The sequence below is a fragment of the Lissotriton vulgaris genome, chromosome 5 (assembly GCF_964263255.1).
Source record: "Lissotriton vulgaris chromosome 5, aLisVul1.2, whole genome shotgun sequence".
NCBI classification, from domain to species: Eukaryota; Metazoa; Chordata; class Amphibia; order Caudata; family Salamandridae; genus Lissotriton; species Lissotriton vulgaris.
Window position 1 is genome coordinate 783,993,030 of NC_141693.1, and position 19,927 is coordinate 784,012,956.

The window sequence follows — 19,927 nt, forward strand, 5'->3', positions numbered from 1 at the left end:
AGGAAAAGAGACAACCCACACCCGAACCACCCTCGGGCTCAACCCTAGCAAGAAAGAAGCAAATGGCATAACTCAGCTGATAAATAGTAACAAGAAACCATACGTCGAGAACCACAGTGTCACTCCTGGGCCGATGCACCCCCCTCTGCTCCACCGGGCCGTCCGCTCAGATCATCTCTTTTAGGCAATGAGTCAAGCCAGTCACTAGCACAGTCTGGTCGGTCAAAGAAAAATGTTCGGTCCTCAAATTCGTTGCGTAGTCGAGCTGGAAACAACATCGCATACTTGAAGCCCAAGTCCCGCAAGCGCCTCTTCACTCCCTGGAACCCAATCCTTTGTCACTGGACTTGAGGAGTAAAATCCGGGTAGATGTTAACAGTACTATTGTCGAACTTCAATGGGCCACGACCTCGTGAGGCCTGGAGGATAGGATCTCTGTCCCGAAAATGGAAAAGCCTTGCAATAATAGGCCTCGGGGGGCTCCAGGTTTAATCTTCCCACCTGGAAAGCGATAAGCCCGTTCAACAGCAAAGAATTTGCTGAGTCCGGCGGGAGCAAGATGGTTGAGTATAAGATCCTCCACAAGAAGGTCAGCTGTGATGTCGTCTTGATTTTCCGGCACTCCCAAAAGCGTATGTTGTTCCGCCGGGCCCTATTTTCATATTCGTCCAGTCGTCGGGCCATAGAGTCGTGCGATGATCGCAGATTACCAAAGGAAAACATTTCTTAATTAAAGTTTTGTCCAGTTATCCACACAAAACTACAGAATCACATTTATCTTGTGTTGTAACAGCTCCAACTGGTTTAGCAGCACACAACATTAAAGGGATTATTTTACATCGATTACTTATGCTACCAGTTGAGCATGATAATACATTGGAATATTAGAAGCTATCTGGAGAAGCTTCTTATGAAGTTTCAAGAGTACTGAAGAAAATGAAACTTCTAATCATTGATGAGGTGAGCATGGTCCCAAACTAAATGCTAGCCTTTGTACACTTGAGAATGCAACATATTTTAAAAACATATTACGATATACTGTTTGGAGGTAAACATGTAATTGTATTCGGAGATCTATTGCAACTTACTCCTGTAAAAGGACAACCTATTTTTGAAACACTTCTGCATAAAGACAGTAGGAAATCATTGGGAAGTATTGAAAATGTGAACATTTGGTCAAATTTGAAAAATAAAGCACTTATTAAGAATATGCGACAAGCAAATGAAGAACATTATGGAAATATTCTTCAAGATATAAGAATTTGTGTATTGACAAAACATGTTAAACAAGCTTTGGAAAATTGGCTACCAAGAAACTTGTTTACAACTGGAAACACAGCGTCTGAAATAATGTACAGTAAGCTTGAAGAAAAGAAGTCTATAGTTTGAGTTAGATCTGGGATCCCTGGTAGGCTGAGGTAGGTACCTTAAGCCAAGTAGGGACCCGCGTTCCAACGTCAGCGAAAGGAAAGTCACCTTCTTAGATAGCCTGTGTCACCCCCTCGGTAGCTTGGCACGAGCAGCCAGGCTTATCTTCAAGGTAAATGTGTAAAGGATTAGCAACCATGCTCACAACAACCCAATGATGACACCCCAAATAGACTCCACACAACTTTTATAAAAACAAGTATAAACTTTATATAAAAAGATATACAATAAGACAACACAATATGAATCCAACAGATGAGGTTGTGTACTATTTCTCCTGGCTGGTTGTTATGCCAGCCAGCCCTTGTAAGTCCTGGTGGTAATAATGAGCACGATAACAAGACAAATCATCATGAAAGTCTCAAGGTACACAACGCACACACACACAGTGTCGATGAGACTCACTTGGATTCCGGTACACACGATGACTAGGCAAATCCTCACGAAGGTCTCATGGTGCACAACGCACACGCACACAGCGTCAATGTGACTCACTTGGATTCCGGTGCATACGATCACTGGACAATCCTCACAAAGGAGTTCAGGCTGCACAAAGCACACAAACACCGCGTGACAGATCCTTGCTTGGACTCCAGGTGCCCACGATCACAGGGCATGCCTTACGAGGGTATCAGCTGCAACAAGCACGCACTCACAGTGCCGCTGAGACTCTCATGGAAACTTATATGTTCCTGTGTTTCCGAACAGGGAGCCAGCTCACCTCAGGCCCAGCAAAGTCCTTCAAGCAGGGGGACACAGCGCACATCAAAGTCCCTTTAGCCTTTCCTTGGTTAAAACAGCAAACTGCAGGCCTGCCCCAGAAAAACACAGCAAGGGTCGGGCCTATCCTTCAGTCTCTTCAGTTGTTTCTTCCTTGGCAAAGGTTTTCTTGACCACGAAGTAGCTTCAGTCTTGTTCACACTTGATCAAGCCATTCTCCAAAGTTCAGGGGCTTCTGCTTCCTTAGTTACACCCCTCAATGGCTTTGAAGTCTTTGTGTTTCAGGGTTCACCGACCCCTTTTCAAACCAGTTTTGGGTGCCTCCCTGCCAGTGACACCTTTCTTCCTTTGATTAGTGGGGGGCTGGATTCTCAATCGCTCAGCAGGAGATGGGACAATTGTTTTATAGCAGCAACCCAGGCCTCTTTACCACTAGGGACTTCTCCTCCCCCTACACTCCAGATGCAGGTCAGCCTGTTGCTGTCTCACCTCCTCCCCTGGGTCAAGACATTCCCCCGATCCTATCGCTTTCAAATCCAGACAGTCAAACCACAGCCAGACAGAGAAACACAGAAATGTTAGAGCACAAAACCTCAGCCACTTCTAAAAGAGTGACTTCTATACACACAATGCAAAAACCATCTTCATACAAAGATGTGTTATTATATAGTGAGTTCAGGCATACGAAACGTCACCTTTCCATCTTAAGCCTTTGGGAAAATAGGCTGGAAAACATATTACACAGCCTTCCCATTCTGTCCTATGGGCAAGATGGCCTTTCCACTGTGGAAAACGAAATGGAGAATATTTCACTGTCAGGATATAGTACACACCTTAGTACATGTCCTACCTTTCACATGCACTGCACCCTGCCCAGGGGGTACCCTGGACCTACCACAGGGGTGCCTGATGTGCATAGAAAGGGAAGGGTAATGTCTGGCAAGTGAGTGCACTTGATAGAACAACATGGTAGTTTAACAAATTGCGCACAGGCTCTGCGATTGCAGGCCTATGCTCCATTTTTTAGGCTATTTGTGTGGGTAGACAAATAGTGCTGCAGGCCCACTAGTAGCATTGGCATTACCAGCCGTGGCATACAGAGTGCCCTTTACTAGGTACTATACTAGTAAGGCAAACATACCAATCATGGACAACCAATTACCATTACACTTTATACAGGGAGCACTTACACTTTGACACTGTTTGGCAGTGGCAAAGTTTCCAAAGCATCTAAGTTGGCAACACTATGTCGGAAAAAAGGTCTAGGGGTAAAGCAAAAAGTTTAGGGACTTTAACCACAAAGGGCCAAGTCCTACAGTTTGCCTAATGCCTACACTGCAAGAGTGTTCTACATTTAATCAAGTACATTTGAAACAGGAATAACAGGAAATAGTTGAAATTAAAGCTAATGATAAAATTGAACACCAGGAAATGACTATTGTTCTCACAGACAAACTACAGCCTAAATTGCATTCTTTGGAAAAGTCTGTATCTAAAACAGCAGGCTTAGAAAACACTTTACATGTATGTATAAAGTGTCTGGTAATTTTACGGCATAATTTGAATGTAGTAGAAGGTTTAGTAAATGGAGCAATGGGAAAAATTGTTGAGTTTGTAAAATTTCAGAACAGAGGTGGATTCCAATTTTTGAAGATAAAATGTGATCAAATTAAAGATGTAACACAGATTGGGTGTTGTGTTGTACGTTTTTTGCTTGTGAAAGCAGATTCCTCTGTCTTTAGCATGTGCAGTAACTATTAATAAATCTCAAGGTTTAAGTATAGAGAGTGCTTTTGTAAATATCAGAAGTATAGTGTTCAAAGAGGGAATGGCATATGTTGCATTATCTCGAGTAAGAACATTGTCTGGTTTGTATTTGATAGATTTTGATGTGAAAAAGGTTAGCGCTGATGCAAATTGTGTAAGAGAGCACAATCATTTAAGAAGATTTTATGCTCCTGATAGGTGAATATCCCATATATGAGAAATGTATAGTTTGTCCAAAATGGAAATATGTCAATGATAGAATTGAGGTTCGAAAAAAAAAAGGAATGAACAGAAACTTGAAGGCGTAAAGAAAAAGAAAATGGCAACTGTTAATGAGGTTGTAGGATATCAGTTGGAAAATTGTAAAATAGTTACAGGTATCAACTGCTATGCTAATGTGATTCTGAATGTTGTGTTTTATCTAGAAGAGCTTCATTGTGAAATAATAAGAAATCATGAAAAAAGATTTTGTTCTTTATTACATCATGTACTTCAACAGATGGTAACTGACAGAAGTAAAATCCATACTGCTTTTGGAGTCTGTCATCTTTTGGATATATGTAGTGGTTCTCTGACATTTAGTCTTAATGTACAACAAGATACACAAGAACGTTTAATGGTTATGCTTGGAGTGTTAGAGCATGAAGGAATTCAGATTGAAAACTTATTTGGACTAAGTTACAGATGGGATAATAAATGTGAAGAGTGTTCTTTTACTACCACCACTGAAATACAAACAAAACGATTCATATACTTGACAATACCAGACTGTAAATCAGTACCTTTTAACAAATTGATTAAACCAGCCAATCAGGACATGAAATGTTCACATTGTAGATCAGAGATGTTGTCTATATTATATATTGAAAGATATGGAAAATATCTCATTTTAATGCTACAACGTTGTAGTGCAAATGGAAGAAAATTGGAAACAAAAATTAAAAATGTTGCTGCAAGTCAAATATATATTTCAGGACGAACCTTTATAGGAGTGGCTATTATTTTCCATGCTGGACCTACTACCACATCTGGACACTATACTGTGTTTTTAAAGTGTAATAAAGGATGGACACATTGCAATGATGCCCACTTGTAATTCAAATCTAGGTTGCCTTCTGAATTACAAAAATCATATTTAATATTTTTGAAGCAAAAGTTTTGAATACATTAGTCAGCCTATTGGGAAGATGTGAACTCAAAATAACAAATTTATTTTGGATATTTTTGAAGTGAAAGTTTTTAATACATTATTTGGCCTATTGGGAAGATGTGAACAGAAAATGGGCAATATTGAAACCCTTACTATTTATAATTAGAGTTTGGATTATTATTTATGCTAATTGATATTGCATTCAGAAAGTTGTGCTTCAAAGCAAGTTTATATATTTATTGTCTATATTGTACCAGATGTAAATGCTAGTCTACACTTCAGCAGATGTAGTTGAGAGAAATAATAGAGTTAATGTACAAGAAGGATTAAATTAATAAACTGTAGACAGATAAACACATAGCTAAACATATTGACAATAATGCTCTGCACTGATTTTTCTTTTTTTTACAATCTTATTGATTGTTTCCCCCTCGCCGCTGTTCATTGATGAAACTACGTTGAAATCACTGAGTACAGTGAAGTTCTGTGGAATCTGAGAACAGCAAAAAAGGGAAACTGAAAATGTCATGTAATTCTAAAATTATATTGTGTTCTTAAAATATAATATTATATTTTCTATAATAACATTACATAACACATTTTATTCTTTTTCTTTACAGTAGGTAATGATGAAGTTTGAAAAGAGTATTAATGCTGTTTACCACAATACTACTCTAAAATTGTTCCACAAGTTATGATTCTAAATTACTAACAAATGTAAGAACACATTATATAATATGCATGATAACATGAAACAATGTTTAAAGTTCATTTAAAAGTTATTTTTTTCCAATAAAAATAATGCTGATCCTTTAAACTATTTGAAAAGTTTCAAATATCATCAGCCAGTTCACACAAACACTATCCATGCTGTAATCTGATCTCTGTAGCATAACGTTTGCACTAATAGGATAACCCAAGCATTATCTTTGCATTTTTCCTTTCACAGAGGCAAAACCCATGCATTCATACAATAACCCAAACACTATCCTTGCACTCATCCAATCATCAAAGCACTTCCCAGGCACTACTCATACACTCATCCATTCACTCAGGCACTATCCATGCACTCATCCATTTCCTCCAACACTACCCATGCACTCATCCAAGCACTCAGGTACTACCCATGCACTCCTCCAATCACCCTCCTCCAATCACCCAGGCACTACCCCTGCACTCTTCCAATCGCCCAGGCAGTACCCCTGCAGTTATGTAATCACTTAGGCACTGTACATGCGCTCCTGAAATCACTTAGGCAGTACTCTTGCACTACTCAGCCATTTACTCACATACTATCCATGCCCTCATAAAATTATCCAGGCATTATTCTTGCACTCATCCACTTCTTTTTTTAATTTTTTAAAATATTTTTTCAACTCTGTTATTTATTTGTTGGTGTTTTTTGTTTTAGAAAAGATGGAACTAAATAAGGGAATGAAATAAAAAACTTTAAAAAAAGATTTTGCAAATAGAAAGTAATTGCAAAAACAAAAACAAAATTAACCGTGATGGTTCTTTGCAGCAACAACAACAGCTGCAACAGATTGCTTGCCTGCACAAAGACGTTTCTTGCACTTCATGCAGTGCTGTTCCAGTCCTGCGAACTCTGGAACAATCAGTGAAATTTGTGTGGATGCAGTGAATCCCGCAGAAGTACTAGGTCCTGCAACCTCATCAACTTGTTGTCTTTCTTGCATTTGGCGACTAAGGGCCAGATGTAGGTAAATATCATTTACTGATTCTAAAATATCGAACTTTACCGATTCGGTATTTTAGAATCTGTAAATGATATGTAGGTAATGAATCGGTAAATTTTACCGAATCGGTAAAATTCTGTAAATACCAATTCGGTATTTACCGAATCTGTATTCCCCATTCATTCCTATGAATCCTTACAAGTGGAAAGCACTAACTTGAGTGCTTCCTACATTAAGGATTCAGTAATTTACCGAATCGGTATTTAAGAATTTGGTAATTTACAGATTCCTTAAATTACTGATTCGGTAAATTACCGAATACCTAAATTAGGCCCCTACATCTCAAATGTCTAATACCAGTCTGTAACGGCTGAAATTCGGTAATTTCGTCCATTACCGACCGGTATTAGGCTTCTTACATCTGGCCCTAAGTTGTTCTCGCGCAAGACGTTTTGGGTGCATGGTCTGAAGATGCTTCATCAAAGATGTAGTCCTGCAAGAATACTTTTTCTCAGATCCCGAGATAAACCTTTTGTCACACAGAGTGCAGGTGACCTTGTGTGTATTTACCTTCATCTGGTGGCATTGAGAAGAAAGCCCACACCATACTTTCTTTTCTTTTCCTAACGGGTTCTTCCAGCTCCTCTTCATCTTCAGGAATATCCTGTGGTGGATTTTGAGATGCCATTTCTTCAGTTGAAATAAAAACACCACAAAATCCAAGACAAGATTTGTTTTTGTAAAGATGCTCCTGGACGAATGAAAAAATTGGGTGGGCTCCTGCAAGTATTGGGATAGAAAGCTTTTTAACCAATGAAATGCTTTCTTTGGAAGTCACGTGTGATTCCCATACCCGACGCGTATTCAACACGCACCAGACGAGATTACTGAAAAATATATTTAACAATAATATATCTTTATTACAGTTACAAATATAGTACATTTACAAATTTGAATATAAATCTCTTGGTACAATATATATAATAAAGATATATATATATATATATATATTCCGCTCCAGTTTTCCACCGTCAACGAGTCACTCGTTGACGGTGTCAATCTCAGGATACATGCATCAGCTGCCTTTTCATAAACGCAGTGATTATGAAAAGGCAGCTGATGAATGTATCCTGAGATTCATTGAGAGAGGATATAAACCAAACCTCCTCAAGGAAACACATAAAAGTGTAAGTCGTCTGCCCAGAGAATCACTTTTTGAGAAAAGGGTGAGAACTGATCAAGAGGGAGGAAGATTCCGTATCATTACACAATTTTCCTCCAACTCGAATGAATTGAGAGCCATCCTTAAGAAACACTGACACATTCTCAAAACGGACAATATAATAGGCATGGACATCCCCAAGGAACCTATGATCACCTTTAAAAAGGCTAGATCACTGAGTGATCAGTTGGTTCATAGGCATCTAGACCCAGTTACACACAGAAAAGGTACATTAAAAGACGCAAAAGGATTTTTTCCCTGTGGATGCTGTAAGGCGTGTGCCTTCAGCAAACGCGTATTAACTTATGATGTACGAGGAGTCAAGGGGGGAAGGAAGTTGAACAAATTCATGTCCTGCCACACAATTTTTGCTGTATATTGTCTGAGCTGTCCATGCAAAATGAGATATGTGGGCAGTACAATTAACCCAGTAAAGCTACGAATCTTGGAGCATATGAGGGCAATTGTGAACAAGGATTTTTCGTATCCTGTTGCACGCCATTTTGCCATAAAACATCAGAGTAACAGAGATCTTCTTCAATATTTTTGTTTAGATCATGTCCCAGAACACATAAGAGGGGGCAACCGACTACTAAAACTTAGGAGGTTGGAGTCCCGCTATATAGTGGATTTGGAGACTAAGGCCCCTAACGGTTTTAACATTGGAGAGGAATTGTCTGCACATCTTGGTCTATAGAGAAATTTCAATAATTTATAGCTCATGTTATGAATGAAGGTGAAGTTACATCTGTTATGTGTTGATGTCGCAAGAAATGAGTTTTCATGAAATTATGTATTTGCTTCTAGAATCAATGGCAATTGAGGAAAGAAATGCAGAATTGGTGGGGATGGTGTGATATATGGGATTCTCTTTTTTAGATGCAAAAAACTGGGTTGGTAAAATTATTACATTGTTGATTCTGAAGCGATCAGTCCTACTGGCAACCATTAAGGTTGCAATAGCCGATCCACGGCTAGATTACTAACTAGACTATGATCAAGTAGCTTAAACTTATAAAAATGTAGGCACATTTAGCCATAACATTATAAGAACCTTTGGTTGTTTCAAGAAGTCGACTGTAATACACATTGACATAGTGGGGCACTGCGCAACAGAATATAGTGTTGCAATTGCCGATCCACGGCAAGATGTATATAAGACATGTATCTAACAATGTTGTTTGTCTTTTACGATAAATCTTGTTATTATGTGAAAATTGCATGTTTCAAGATGGCGCCCGTATGGAAATACGAGGTTTAGTCCCTTGTCAATGTTAATATCACACACCCATGTGCATTTAAAATGATGCCGCGAAATGCATTGTTTATGACACTGACGAAGGGAGTCTTTCCTGAAACGCGTTTGTCTGAATAAAAAGTTTGGCGTTCTAAGCCCTATTGATCCCGTGAGTGCTGCGTGTCCTATTGGGTTTAAACGAGGGGACACGGTGTGGAGCTTTCATATACATATATATATATATATATATATATATATATATATATATATATATATATATATATACTTTTAAAACTAAATAACTTGCACTGGATTTGTGTACCTGACGCGTACCCGGAAATACTTGTGTGAGGTTATGCGGGACCTTTGCAGCTTCTGTAACTTCATTATATTAAATCAAATATATTAATTATTTATGTTAATATCATTTCATAAGTATTTTAATAAGGAATACACAATAGCTTTCAAAAATATATAGTTTATAACATGTATTTGAATTTTTGAAAAAATGAAAAATGGGAACCTTGCACCCATCATGCACCGTACACGCATCCTACAAGACCTAACAAATATGGCAGCAGGATGCTTAGATTCGCATTCCACCGTGACTGATTCACGATCGGTACGCAAATTTCACCCTTTTAAAAGAAAATGTAAATATTTTTTTCAAAGGATAAAAAATTACATTACCTTTATAAATGCTAAAAAATTTGGAAGAAGCATTTTTAATACATAATGTAACTTGTACACATTGCAATTCTACAGAAATTGTTGAACATATAGTGCCATTGCTGTTCCACAGTTAAAATTTCAGAACAAGTTACAAAACCTTAGATTTGAACTGAAAAAACACAGGTTTTAGGGATGTTATACTTAGAAATTAGCATTTGAAAAACCTTTAAAATTCACTGAAAAACTGGTTTCATATATGTTATAGTTAGGAATTCGCTTTTAAAAAACCTCGGACATTCACTGAAAAATCCACAGGTTTCAGGGACGTTATAGTTAGGAATTAGCATTTAAAAAACCTTAGAATTTGCTAAAAAAACACAGGTTTCAGGGACGTTATAGTTAGGCTGACATTTCACTCATACAAAACCAGAGATATTCGGCCGTTATAGTTAGCTGAGCTACATATAACTCGCGCCCCTGCAAAGCACTGCTGATGATGTCACATATTACATCACTAATTACATGGTCAGTAACATTACTGATGATATCACTGATGACATCTCAAATGACATCACTTATGAAATCCTCCACTTAATATCTGATGCACCCCCTCACACCCTAATATAACCTTTCATACACCGCTTTAAAAAACAGACTACCATTTTTGAAACCATAGACACAGCATTACCAGTTAGTACACACACACTCACTGATTCATAGGTTTACACACTCATCCACTCACTCACCCATACAGTCACTCATCAATATAGCCACTGATATATGCACTCATATACCGATACAGACACTCACACACTGCCACGCACGCTTAGAGTTACTCACACACCTAGTCAGTCACCCAAAGAATCAATCACACTGCCATTTACTCACTTATATAGTTATGCACACACCACCTTGTTGCAGGGATTCTGCACATACACGGAACTATCCACAGAAATATGGGACCTCGGTGTATAGGGGCTATGCCTTCTTACGGACTAGCTATAGTGTCTCACTCGCTCTCCTAAACAATCAAGAAGATGCAAATGATTAGACACCCCACAATACAGCACTCCCAGATCTCTCAGGACTCGCAGTAACAAGACGCACCTTGTTGCTTACTCACTTGTGCATGTCCACAATAAGAATTGAAAGAGACACAAATATAGTGTAAAATGTTTTGATTTCAAGAGCTTGAGAGACACACCAAGGGTCCAGGACATGAGAGGCACCACTATGGGGCCAGTAACTCACTGAAGATGGGTCCATGAGCTGTTGGGAACCTTTTATGTCTCTGAAGCTCAGATCAATAGGCCTGCAGACTAGCCCTTGGAGTCACTCTGAGTTCCTGGGTTTCAGATGGGTTGCAAGTCCAGTTCTTCTTCCCCAGGCAAGAGGGCAGCAGGCAGCAGGTGAGCAAGGCATCAGTTCCTTCAGAGAAGCAGCCCAGCAGAGTGGCAGTCCTTCTTCGTTGCAGAGCATCCACAGGTCCAGAAGTGTACTGAAGGGATGGTGCCTGAGGTCCTTCTTTTATATACTGTTGTGCCTTTGAAATGGGGAGAAGCTTCTAGAGGCACGCCTTTGAAGTGCACAATGCCCTGCCCTCCCTGCCCTGGCTCCAGTCTAATATATGGGGTATGCAGCCCTTTGTGTGGAGGTAGGATATAACCTATTCAAGTGCAAGTGGGGCTGTGCTCAGCTCCTCCATCCAATCCTGCCAGTGATTGCCCATCCAGTCACACCTAAGCTCCAAATGTGTGTGTGGCTGTCTAGGAGGAATACACAAAGTCCAACTGCCAACTACACCCAGTCATGTGACTCAGAGACAGGCTGCAGGCATAAAGTGGCTATGGCAAAAAAATGCCAACTTTCTTAAAGGGGCATTTTCGGAATTGCAATTTAAAATCCAACTTCACCATGAGTTATGATTTTAAATTGGGATTCCAGAGACACCAAACATGAACTGAATATCTCTCCCCTTTATAAATTAACATATAAAATGTAATACGGCACATCCAATGTTCTCCTATGGGAGAGATAGGCCTTGCAATAGTGAAAAACGAATTACAGAGTTTTTTACCATTGAGACATGTAAAACTTTAAAGAACATGTCCGACTTTTTAAATACGTTGCACCCTGACCTTTGAACTGTTCTGGGTCTACCCTAGGGGTGACTTGTATGCATCACAAGAGGAAGGTTTGGGGCTGGTAAAAGGATTAATTTTCTTGGTCGAAATCACAGTTTAAACTGAACACACAGGATCTGCAGTGACAGGCCTGAGACATGTTTAAAGGGCTTCTTAAGTGGGTGGCACAATCAGTGCTGCAAGACACTGGTAGCATTACATTTACAGGCCCAGGTCCTGGGCACATATAGTGTCACTTCACTACGGATTTATAATTATTTAAATATGCCAATTGGGCATAAGCCAATTCTACAATGTTTAACGGAGAGAGCACACACACTTTACCACTGGTTGGCAGTGGTAAAGTGCACAGAGCCCTAAAGCCAACTATACCAATTCAGCAAAAAGTAGGAGGCGGAAGGCAAAAGGTTTGGAGGTGACCCTGTGAAAAAGGCCAGGTCCGACACAGTCCTACTTGCACGCTGCACACACAAGCACTCTTGAAGTTGATAACAAAGTTTATTTAGACAATAGTCTATAAACCATACATAGACAATGGATTACACATAGTGATAAAAGATCTTTGAAACTACAATTCATTTTACACATTTACAACACTTGTAAAACCATAATATAAAATTGGGAAACACTGTACTTTTTAATCTCTCCCGCCCTCCTTTGCTACCTCCGTTATATATTCTCTTGTTGCTTTCAGAAATTTCCCCAATGCAATTGTAATATCCAAGAAAGACATTTCTGTAAGGAGGTCAATGGCATCTGCACGGGAGGTCACCTGATATTTTAAAAAAATTGGACGTAAAAAGGTTTTCCGAATTGCTAAAATCCATGTACAATCAAACAATATATGTAAAATATCATTTCTTACTCCTAGGCCACATTTACAGGTTCCGTCCGGGTGGATCAGGGCCATTCTTATTTTTCTTTCAATCTTCCATGGGTTTAGGCCCACCCGAGCCTTTAAGATTTCGTGTCTTAGCCATCTATTGGGCAGTAAATCCAAATATGGGAACCGGACCTCCTTATCCCATTCATTCCTTACCCAATTCACTGATTTGTTTAACCTCAGATAATCCATGTCTTGTGATCTTGAAAATTCAAGCCCTTTGTCTCTAAGCATTTTTTTTAGTGCAGACTATATTACACAATGGTGTAGAGAGGCTCAATTTCAAGCGCGCAGCTACCGTCTGGAGAGTTTTCTTCACATCTAGCGCCCAGCGTAAGCTGCTCGCTTGAATTTCCTCTCTACACCAAATCGATACCTTCTCTTCACCACCAGACTCCTGTCGGTTCCAAAATCTTATTAAGGACGTTTGAGTCTTTACATCCCATGGTGTCAATCCCAGCTCCATTCTGATAGCTTGGATCATGGAGCTATTTGGTAAGGCCAACAACATTTTCAAAATGTTACCTTCTTCCCGGTCCCACCCTCTTTTACCACTCAGGTAAAGCACCTCTGCACCATAAAGCACTTGTGGGGGATCATCACTTCAAATGCCTTTAAAAGCGGTCTGTGTGACATGTCACCATAATCTTTATTCAACACAAGCACTCAATATATACATAGGATGTCAGCTCAAGGATCTGAAAATTCACGTAACAGCAGAACTTTACATCTAAATCTATTTTTTGCACATGTAGTGTAATACAAATCACATACCAGATCATGCTTATTTAACAGATTAAGATGATACCACTTACCAAAAGCTACTTACCAAAATGGCAATGGTTTCATGTAAAGGCCCACTAGTTTTCAAACTCTCTTTGTCATTCTCGATAGTGTATTCCCACTCCAGACCCACATCTATGAATGTTTTGGCCTTTACATCTTTGCTCTTTGAATTGAGGATGAAGGTGCCTGTGGCCTGGTTCTTGACAGCTGTGAAAGGATAGCTGAATGGATTATTTTTCAGAATACAATTTCTAAAAGCAAAAGCACTGCCACTAGAGTATGCTGCTATGGTTTATTTCAATTATAACATGTCATTAACAAACTGGATTTACATGAAAAGAAGGTGTGAACAGTAAACTCTTTTTTTATCGGGACATACATTTAGAGGATTGTCACATAAAATATGTGTTCATCATTAAGTGATTTAATCAGGGAGAGTGCATTTTCGTGTGCAAAGGTGCATATGCCTTCATGTGTGTGTTTTTGTACAGATATATATGTATGTGTGTGTGTATTTGTAAGTGAGTGTGTTGTGTACATATACATGATGTGGCATGATGTAACTACGGATTTTCCCCTCACATGGCCAGCTTGGCACAGCGGCAAGCTTTGCAGGAAAAACGCAAATGTGAAATTTTTCAAAGTGCATTACAGTTACAGTTGTTACTGCCACTCACAACTTCATACACATTATAGTAAGCTTACAAACTGAACTTGTCTGTTGGAAACCTTTGGCACAGAGCACATCTCCCATGATAAACATGTTCTTCTATTTGAGTGTCAGCTATGGGTATCGGGAGAGAATGTATTAGACAGTGGTGCATGTTCCCCCGTTTCTATTTCAAAGTGCCACTTTCTTTTGGTATTGAGATTGAGACTACAGAGATAGAGGCGTGTGGATCCTTGTAGACGCCCTCTCTGTAGTTGCAGCAAGACCGCAAGAAGCTCTTCCTATGATTGTGACAATGAATGGCATCTGTTTTCAAATACATTTTCACTAAAACATGGACATGGGCACACTTTCTTTCTTTATGTGATAGAATTTTTGGCCAAATGTCATACCTTTTCTTTTTCACTCATCGGGAGTATAACTGATTTGCTCAGAATCACATAGGTGTTGGGTTGAGAAGTAACAAGGATTGACAAAGCCAAAAAGTCTCACAGTTGAGACTATTGGATCTGCCATTGCCTTTTGTTCTTGCTGTACCGCATGGACATTAGTGATTTTGACAATGATTTGTAGCCATACTGTATAGTAGCATGACTGTTGTGCAGCATGGCTAAAAAGAATAATAAAAAATGATTATGATGCATTCAGTGCTAATGCACTTTAAAAGAAAAGCACACTAGCCTTGGCTGTGTCATTGTGCTTTTTTAAAATTCGCTTTAGACATGCTGCCAGGCATCTGAGCTGCTTTACAGCATGGCTACTAAATATTACCAAAGCCAATAGCTCTTATAGGCGAGACGTATCGGCTTTGACAATTCTTGTTTTCACAACTAAAAATATGCTAGTATAATGTAATAGTGTTGTGCATTGCTTCCATAAGATGCCTCTATTGCTTACACCAGATTCCAAATGTGGCAATTCACTGATATGACATAGTGAATAGTTGATAACAAGGTCATTACCCACTGTTGCTATGTCTTAAAAAACTTCAAGGGCAGGCTGACAGGGCTGGCTTTGAGTCTGTCAGCACAGAACTGCTGTTCTTCTTTGACTGAAAGCAGAAATCCCAGAGGAAGGAGGGGGAATTATGACAGGAATAGGTGGTGTAGGGTTGGTTGAGGATGGCAGGTAAGGTATTCTTTTCACATTTTAGTCAGGGAGGATAGGTCTTGTTAAGTATGGTTTCCCCCATTACTCCTCTGCCCATGTGAAGAACTTGAAAGCAGTGGCAGAGGAGTTTGGGGGACATACATAACATAAAGTTATAGATAAGTAAAAAGTGAATTACTGGGATGTTTTCACCTCGGGTTTCTGATGGACATCATAGGCTATTCTGTGATGTCCTTGGTGAAAAGCATCCCTGTAATTCACTGCTATCCATCTAAAATTCTATAAACAATACACGAGAGCCTGCAATCTCTGTATAAAAGAAAATTTTCAATGACCTTATTATCATTAAATTCTGAGTGTCTAGTCCACCGTTATACAGAAGTGATGTACCCGCTCAACTGTAATAAGTTAGTGAAGTCATAGTGTCTGCAGTCAAAGCCATCAGCTAAGGTAATAGGCACATCGAGGAGCATAATTACAGTTTCAGTTTAAACAGCAATAATAAAAACTACCATTTCATTTTTCTAATCGATTTTTCTAAAATGAACAGAAAAAAGCTATTTATGTCAACATGTTATTTTTTTTTAATCCGTGATGCAGGTTGCATATAGAGTTCTTTAGCATATAAATTAGCCCAATTCAAAAGGTAGAACAAAAAATGAACTCACTTAGATTTGCAAATGACTTTCCCACTTAAAGCACAATTGTTTCAATTAATGTTGGCTGAAGCATACAAATGCAAACCCTTAGAGAGAATGTGCTGTACAGTGCAAAAAAAGGTTTATTTGAATGAACTTTTTAGAAAACTGTATCTGTATAGGGTAATCCGACAAATATTAAACAGTCAAAAATCTGGGAGGACAGAAGTCACAACAATGAAAAAAAAACAAGTCACTTATCTCTCCATACCTAAAAACAAACATCTGTCATCTGCATTTACATGATGTGCTATTTAACGGTTAAGTTATAGCCTCATAAATGGAGCATATGAGGTGCATCCGTGGGCTCCAAGTAGAGACTAATCATTATTCCTCTTTCCTATAAACACTCTCACTTTGAAGTCAGCTGAAAGCAGGAGCTCTCTGGAAGAAACAGCTTGACATTTGACCTGGGTCTTTGAATGCACAGCAAATGTGACGAGATAAGAACAAGATTTACAGGCCGGCTTACAGAAAGGGAGCTTTCAGAAGAATACTGGTAAATAAGGTTTTAGCATGGGAGGGAAGAAGTGAACCTTTACAGCCTAAGCCAGCAAATAGGAAGCAAGAAAACGTGAGTTACAAACCACAAATCCAATTACAAACAATGGGCTGAATGCATTCCCAGGTCCACTTTCTGAAACTCCCTAAGATGTCTTTGGCATACCACAAAGTTGCGCTGTCTGGTAGGCTGCAACCTAAAAATGAAAGGCTAAGAAAGTCTTGTCAGGGTACATATCTGCACAATGAGTGCTTTGCCCACTGAATTATTTTACTGGCCCCCGGAGTTCTTTGATTATCTAGCATGCGGAAACTGAAATGAAATGGTAACTGTTCTAGTGCCCTCAGTCCATCAGTTCTTTGAGTGATGCTTGAAATTTATTTAACATATACCATGATGACTCTCAACAAGAACCTCTAAAACTCTATGGACAGTTTTAATTCATCACAGTGTTGATTTCTATAGCCCATACACAACCACAGCAAGAAGACTTGAAGGCATGACTGGTGATTATCTCTCTCTCTTTCTCTCTCTCTCTCGCTTTCGCTCTCTCTCTCTTACTTGCTCTCTCTCCCGCAAAAAATACATTGACTAACTAGTGAAGTTCAAACAAATAGTACAGACATGTTGATGCTTCATTCAATAGCGCAACACGATAATTGTGCTTGTGTCAATGACTACCCAGTTAGTTTGACTCAATTTTCACACAAATGCATGTCAAATACAAAAAATACAAAACCTTCTACTGGCTGGGTACCCAACAAAGTCCCTATATACTTGTTTTTCTGTAAATTCTGGGGCAATCTATCAATGCACAAATGCAGTTTTAAATAAGAGGTATCTCATGCAAATGCATTGGTGACCTAACTCCGCTCAGCCTAACAGACAAAATGGAACTCAATGCCTCTATGCGTCTGCTTGCAGGTTCAAAGGCTTACTAACCCACCCCCCATCCCGAAGCAGACCATTCTTGTTCTATACTCAGCCCTCAGTCCTGATAGTAATTTTCCACTGAAGCGTTTGCCTGACTGTAGAGACATGGAAGATGGACATGATTACTGAATGACATCAAAGTCCTAAGGCAGCCTCAAAGTAGGACCTAAGATGCTGAGACAACCTCCTGACTTTTAAGAAAATGCTAGTGTTTTGATTTGTCTATCTGGTCATGTTTATCCCCTCATACGTATAATATAATAGATGTGGCCTATGATGAAAATTCCTTAAATAAAAATGTTGGCCATTAAATGACGTACCACAGTGTACTGGTAGGTACCACCCATTACATGCCTTCACCAACCGATTGCTCTCTTGATATATCCAGGATTTACAAAAAACCCAATCCAGCACTTCCCACCAGCACTTGATTTACCTATGGAATTCAGAGCGTCATACCATTTACCTTACAGATGACATGATATTCACGCATTGCCTCACTTACCAATGCTGTGAGGAGAGACCTCCATTTCTTCTATATGGATATGCCTGGCACCAGCTGGAATCTCAAACATTTTCAATATTCCTGCTAAAAATATAAAAAAGAAAGTACGCATCATCACACCTTTATTGTCAAACATTTCAAATAAATGACTAAAACGTTTGCTTGAGATGCTTAGAATGCAACTGTGACCAGTCAGGTGTACAACTAGTGTAAAGATTACAGTGCATTAGTTTGTACTATTTTTTTTGTTGTTCTATGAGACTTGTTTTCTTAGGCATAATTTAAAATTTGAAATGTATGCAAGTTTTGGTATTTGCATTTTTCACAAGAGCTCTATAAATTACTAATAGGAAAATATTGGAAAATAGTATGCTTGCACAAAATAGGACTATTAGGCCTCTTTCAAATCACAATTAAAAGAATGCAGCAACTACCACAAGAAAGTCTTTAAGGTTGTAAACATATGACTAGCTCGATCTAATAGATAACCAACAGCTATTGTGGGGAGTACTACCCAACGTTTGTAAAATCCTTCAAAAATAGGACATTTGAGATTCCATGGCAGCATCGAAAACTCTCAAAAACAACCACATGAGCAACAGAAAGCTGTCACAGCTATAACACTAAGCAGCAACACTTTGGTGTGCATAGTAACTTTTATAGTTAAACCGCCTTCAATGTTGACCCACCCAAGTTCAACCACTGGATAAACCAAGTAATCCAATGTTCAGAAATCCCTCCTTTGCATCAACAAACAGGTTAGGAAACACGGCGGATCTTCTGACAGGGAGACAGCCTGGAAATCGCCATGTACACACACTGACTAAGGTTAAATAAAAGATGGATAATTGAGATTCATGTATCATCACCCTACTTGAACCTAAGGAAATATGTGACACTGTTGGTCATTGCTTGGATGTTGAGTTCTTGACTTGTTCTGCTTCTTCTAACAACATAAACCATTCAAAACAAAGACTCCAACCTCTTGTCCTGGGGCCACACAGAGTTATCTCGGGATCTAACAGATCTCTTATAGTGCGCAGTTCTATACGGAGCCAAGGATTGACAGCTGGCCTTCCACAGTTCACCACTATACAGATACATCACAACAGCACTTTCAAATATTATTCACAAAAAAATCACCCTACCCTTACAAATTGCCTGGGAGAAATAGAAATGCGTATTTCAAATCAGAACCTGAAACCGAACCCCAAAAAAATAACTCTCCTTCAAAACTAATTTTCAAGGTTGTCTAACAGTATTATGAGGAAATAGATTCTCATCCCACTTATCACCAATGAAATCATCTTGCTTAATTTGACCTGGTGGTTTCCGGTGCTGGCCACCAGCACTTTTTTGGCAGCACCAGCACTTACAACAGTCTGGCACATGGTGGGCTGTATGTCTGATTTACAGTGAACCCAGCAACAGTTGATAACTAATTCAATATATGTTAAATATGACTATTACCTGCTGTCCATGTTAATCTTATAGTTTTGGGGGCATGTAATAGTCTGAATTGTCACAGTTGTAGCAGTGTAATGGTAAATAACTGATTTGCTACTGTCATTGGCAGCGCTGACAGTGGCAATGGATGTTGTTGGCTACATTGGCCTCCTGATGGGGCTCGGGACTTCATTTAAAAAAAATTAAGCACTGTTCAAGAATAACCACGCACAGCAACATGTTTACATGAAAACTACACTAAGTGCAGCTCAATTTCACCTGCACTTCCAAACAAAAGAAAACACAGCCCCGCTAATGAGCAACACACAAAGTTGCAAACGCTAATGTTGTCTAGAA

The 19,927-nt window shown here is 39.1% G+C and overlaps 1 protein-coding gene across 2 annotated transcripts in view; it reads right to left on the reverse strand.

Annotated features, from left to right (window-relative positions):
- Positions 1-19,927, reverse strand: part of ADAMTS14 (ADAM metallopeptidase with thrombospondin type 1 motif 14) — a 508,740-nt gene that overhangs the window by 64,054 nt on the left and 424,759 nt on the right. For both annotated transcript variants that reach the window (XM_086922254.1, XM_086922255.1), the window contains exons 15-16: positions 18,125-18,208; positions 13,750-13,913 (exon numbers count right to left, since the gene is read on the reverse strand). In XM_086922254.1, the coding sequence (XP_086778380.1) occupies positions 13,750-13,913; positions 18,125-18,208 (248 nt within the window). The remainder of the gene's footprint in view (positions 1-13,749; positions 13,914-18,124; positions 18,209-19,927) is intronic.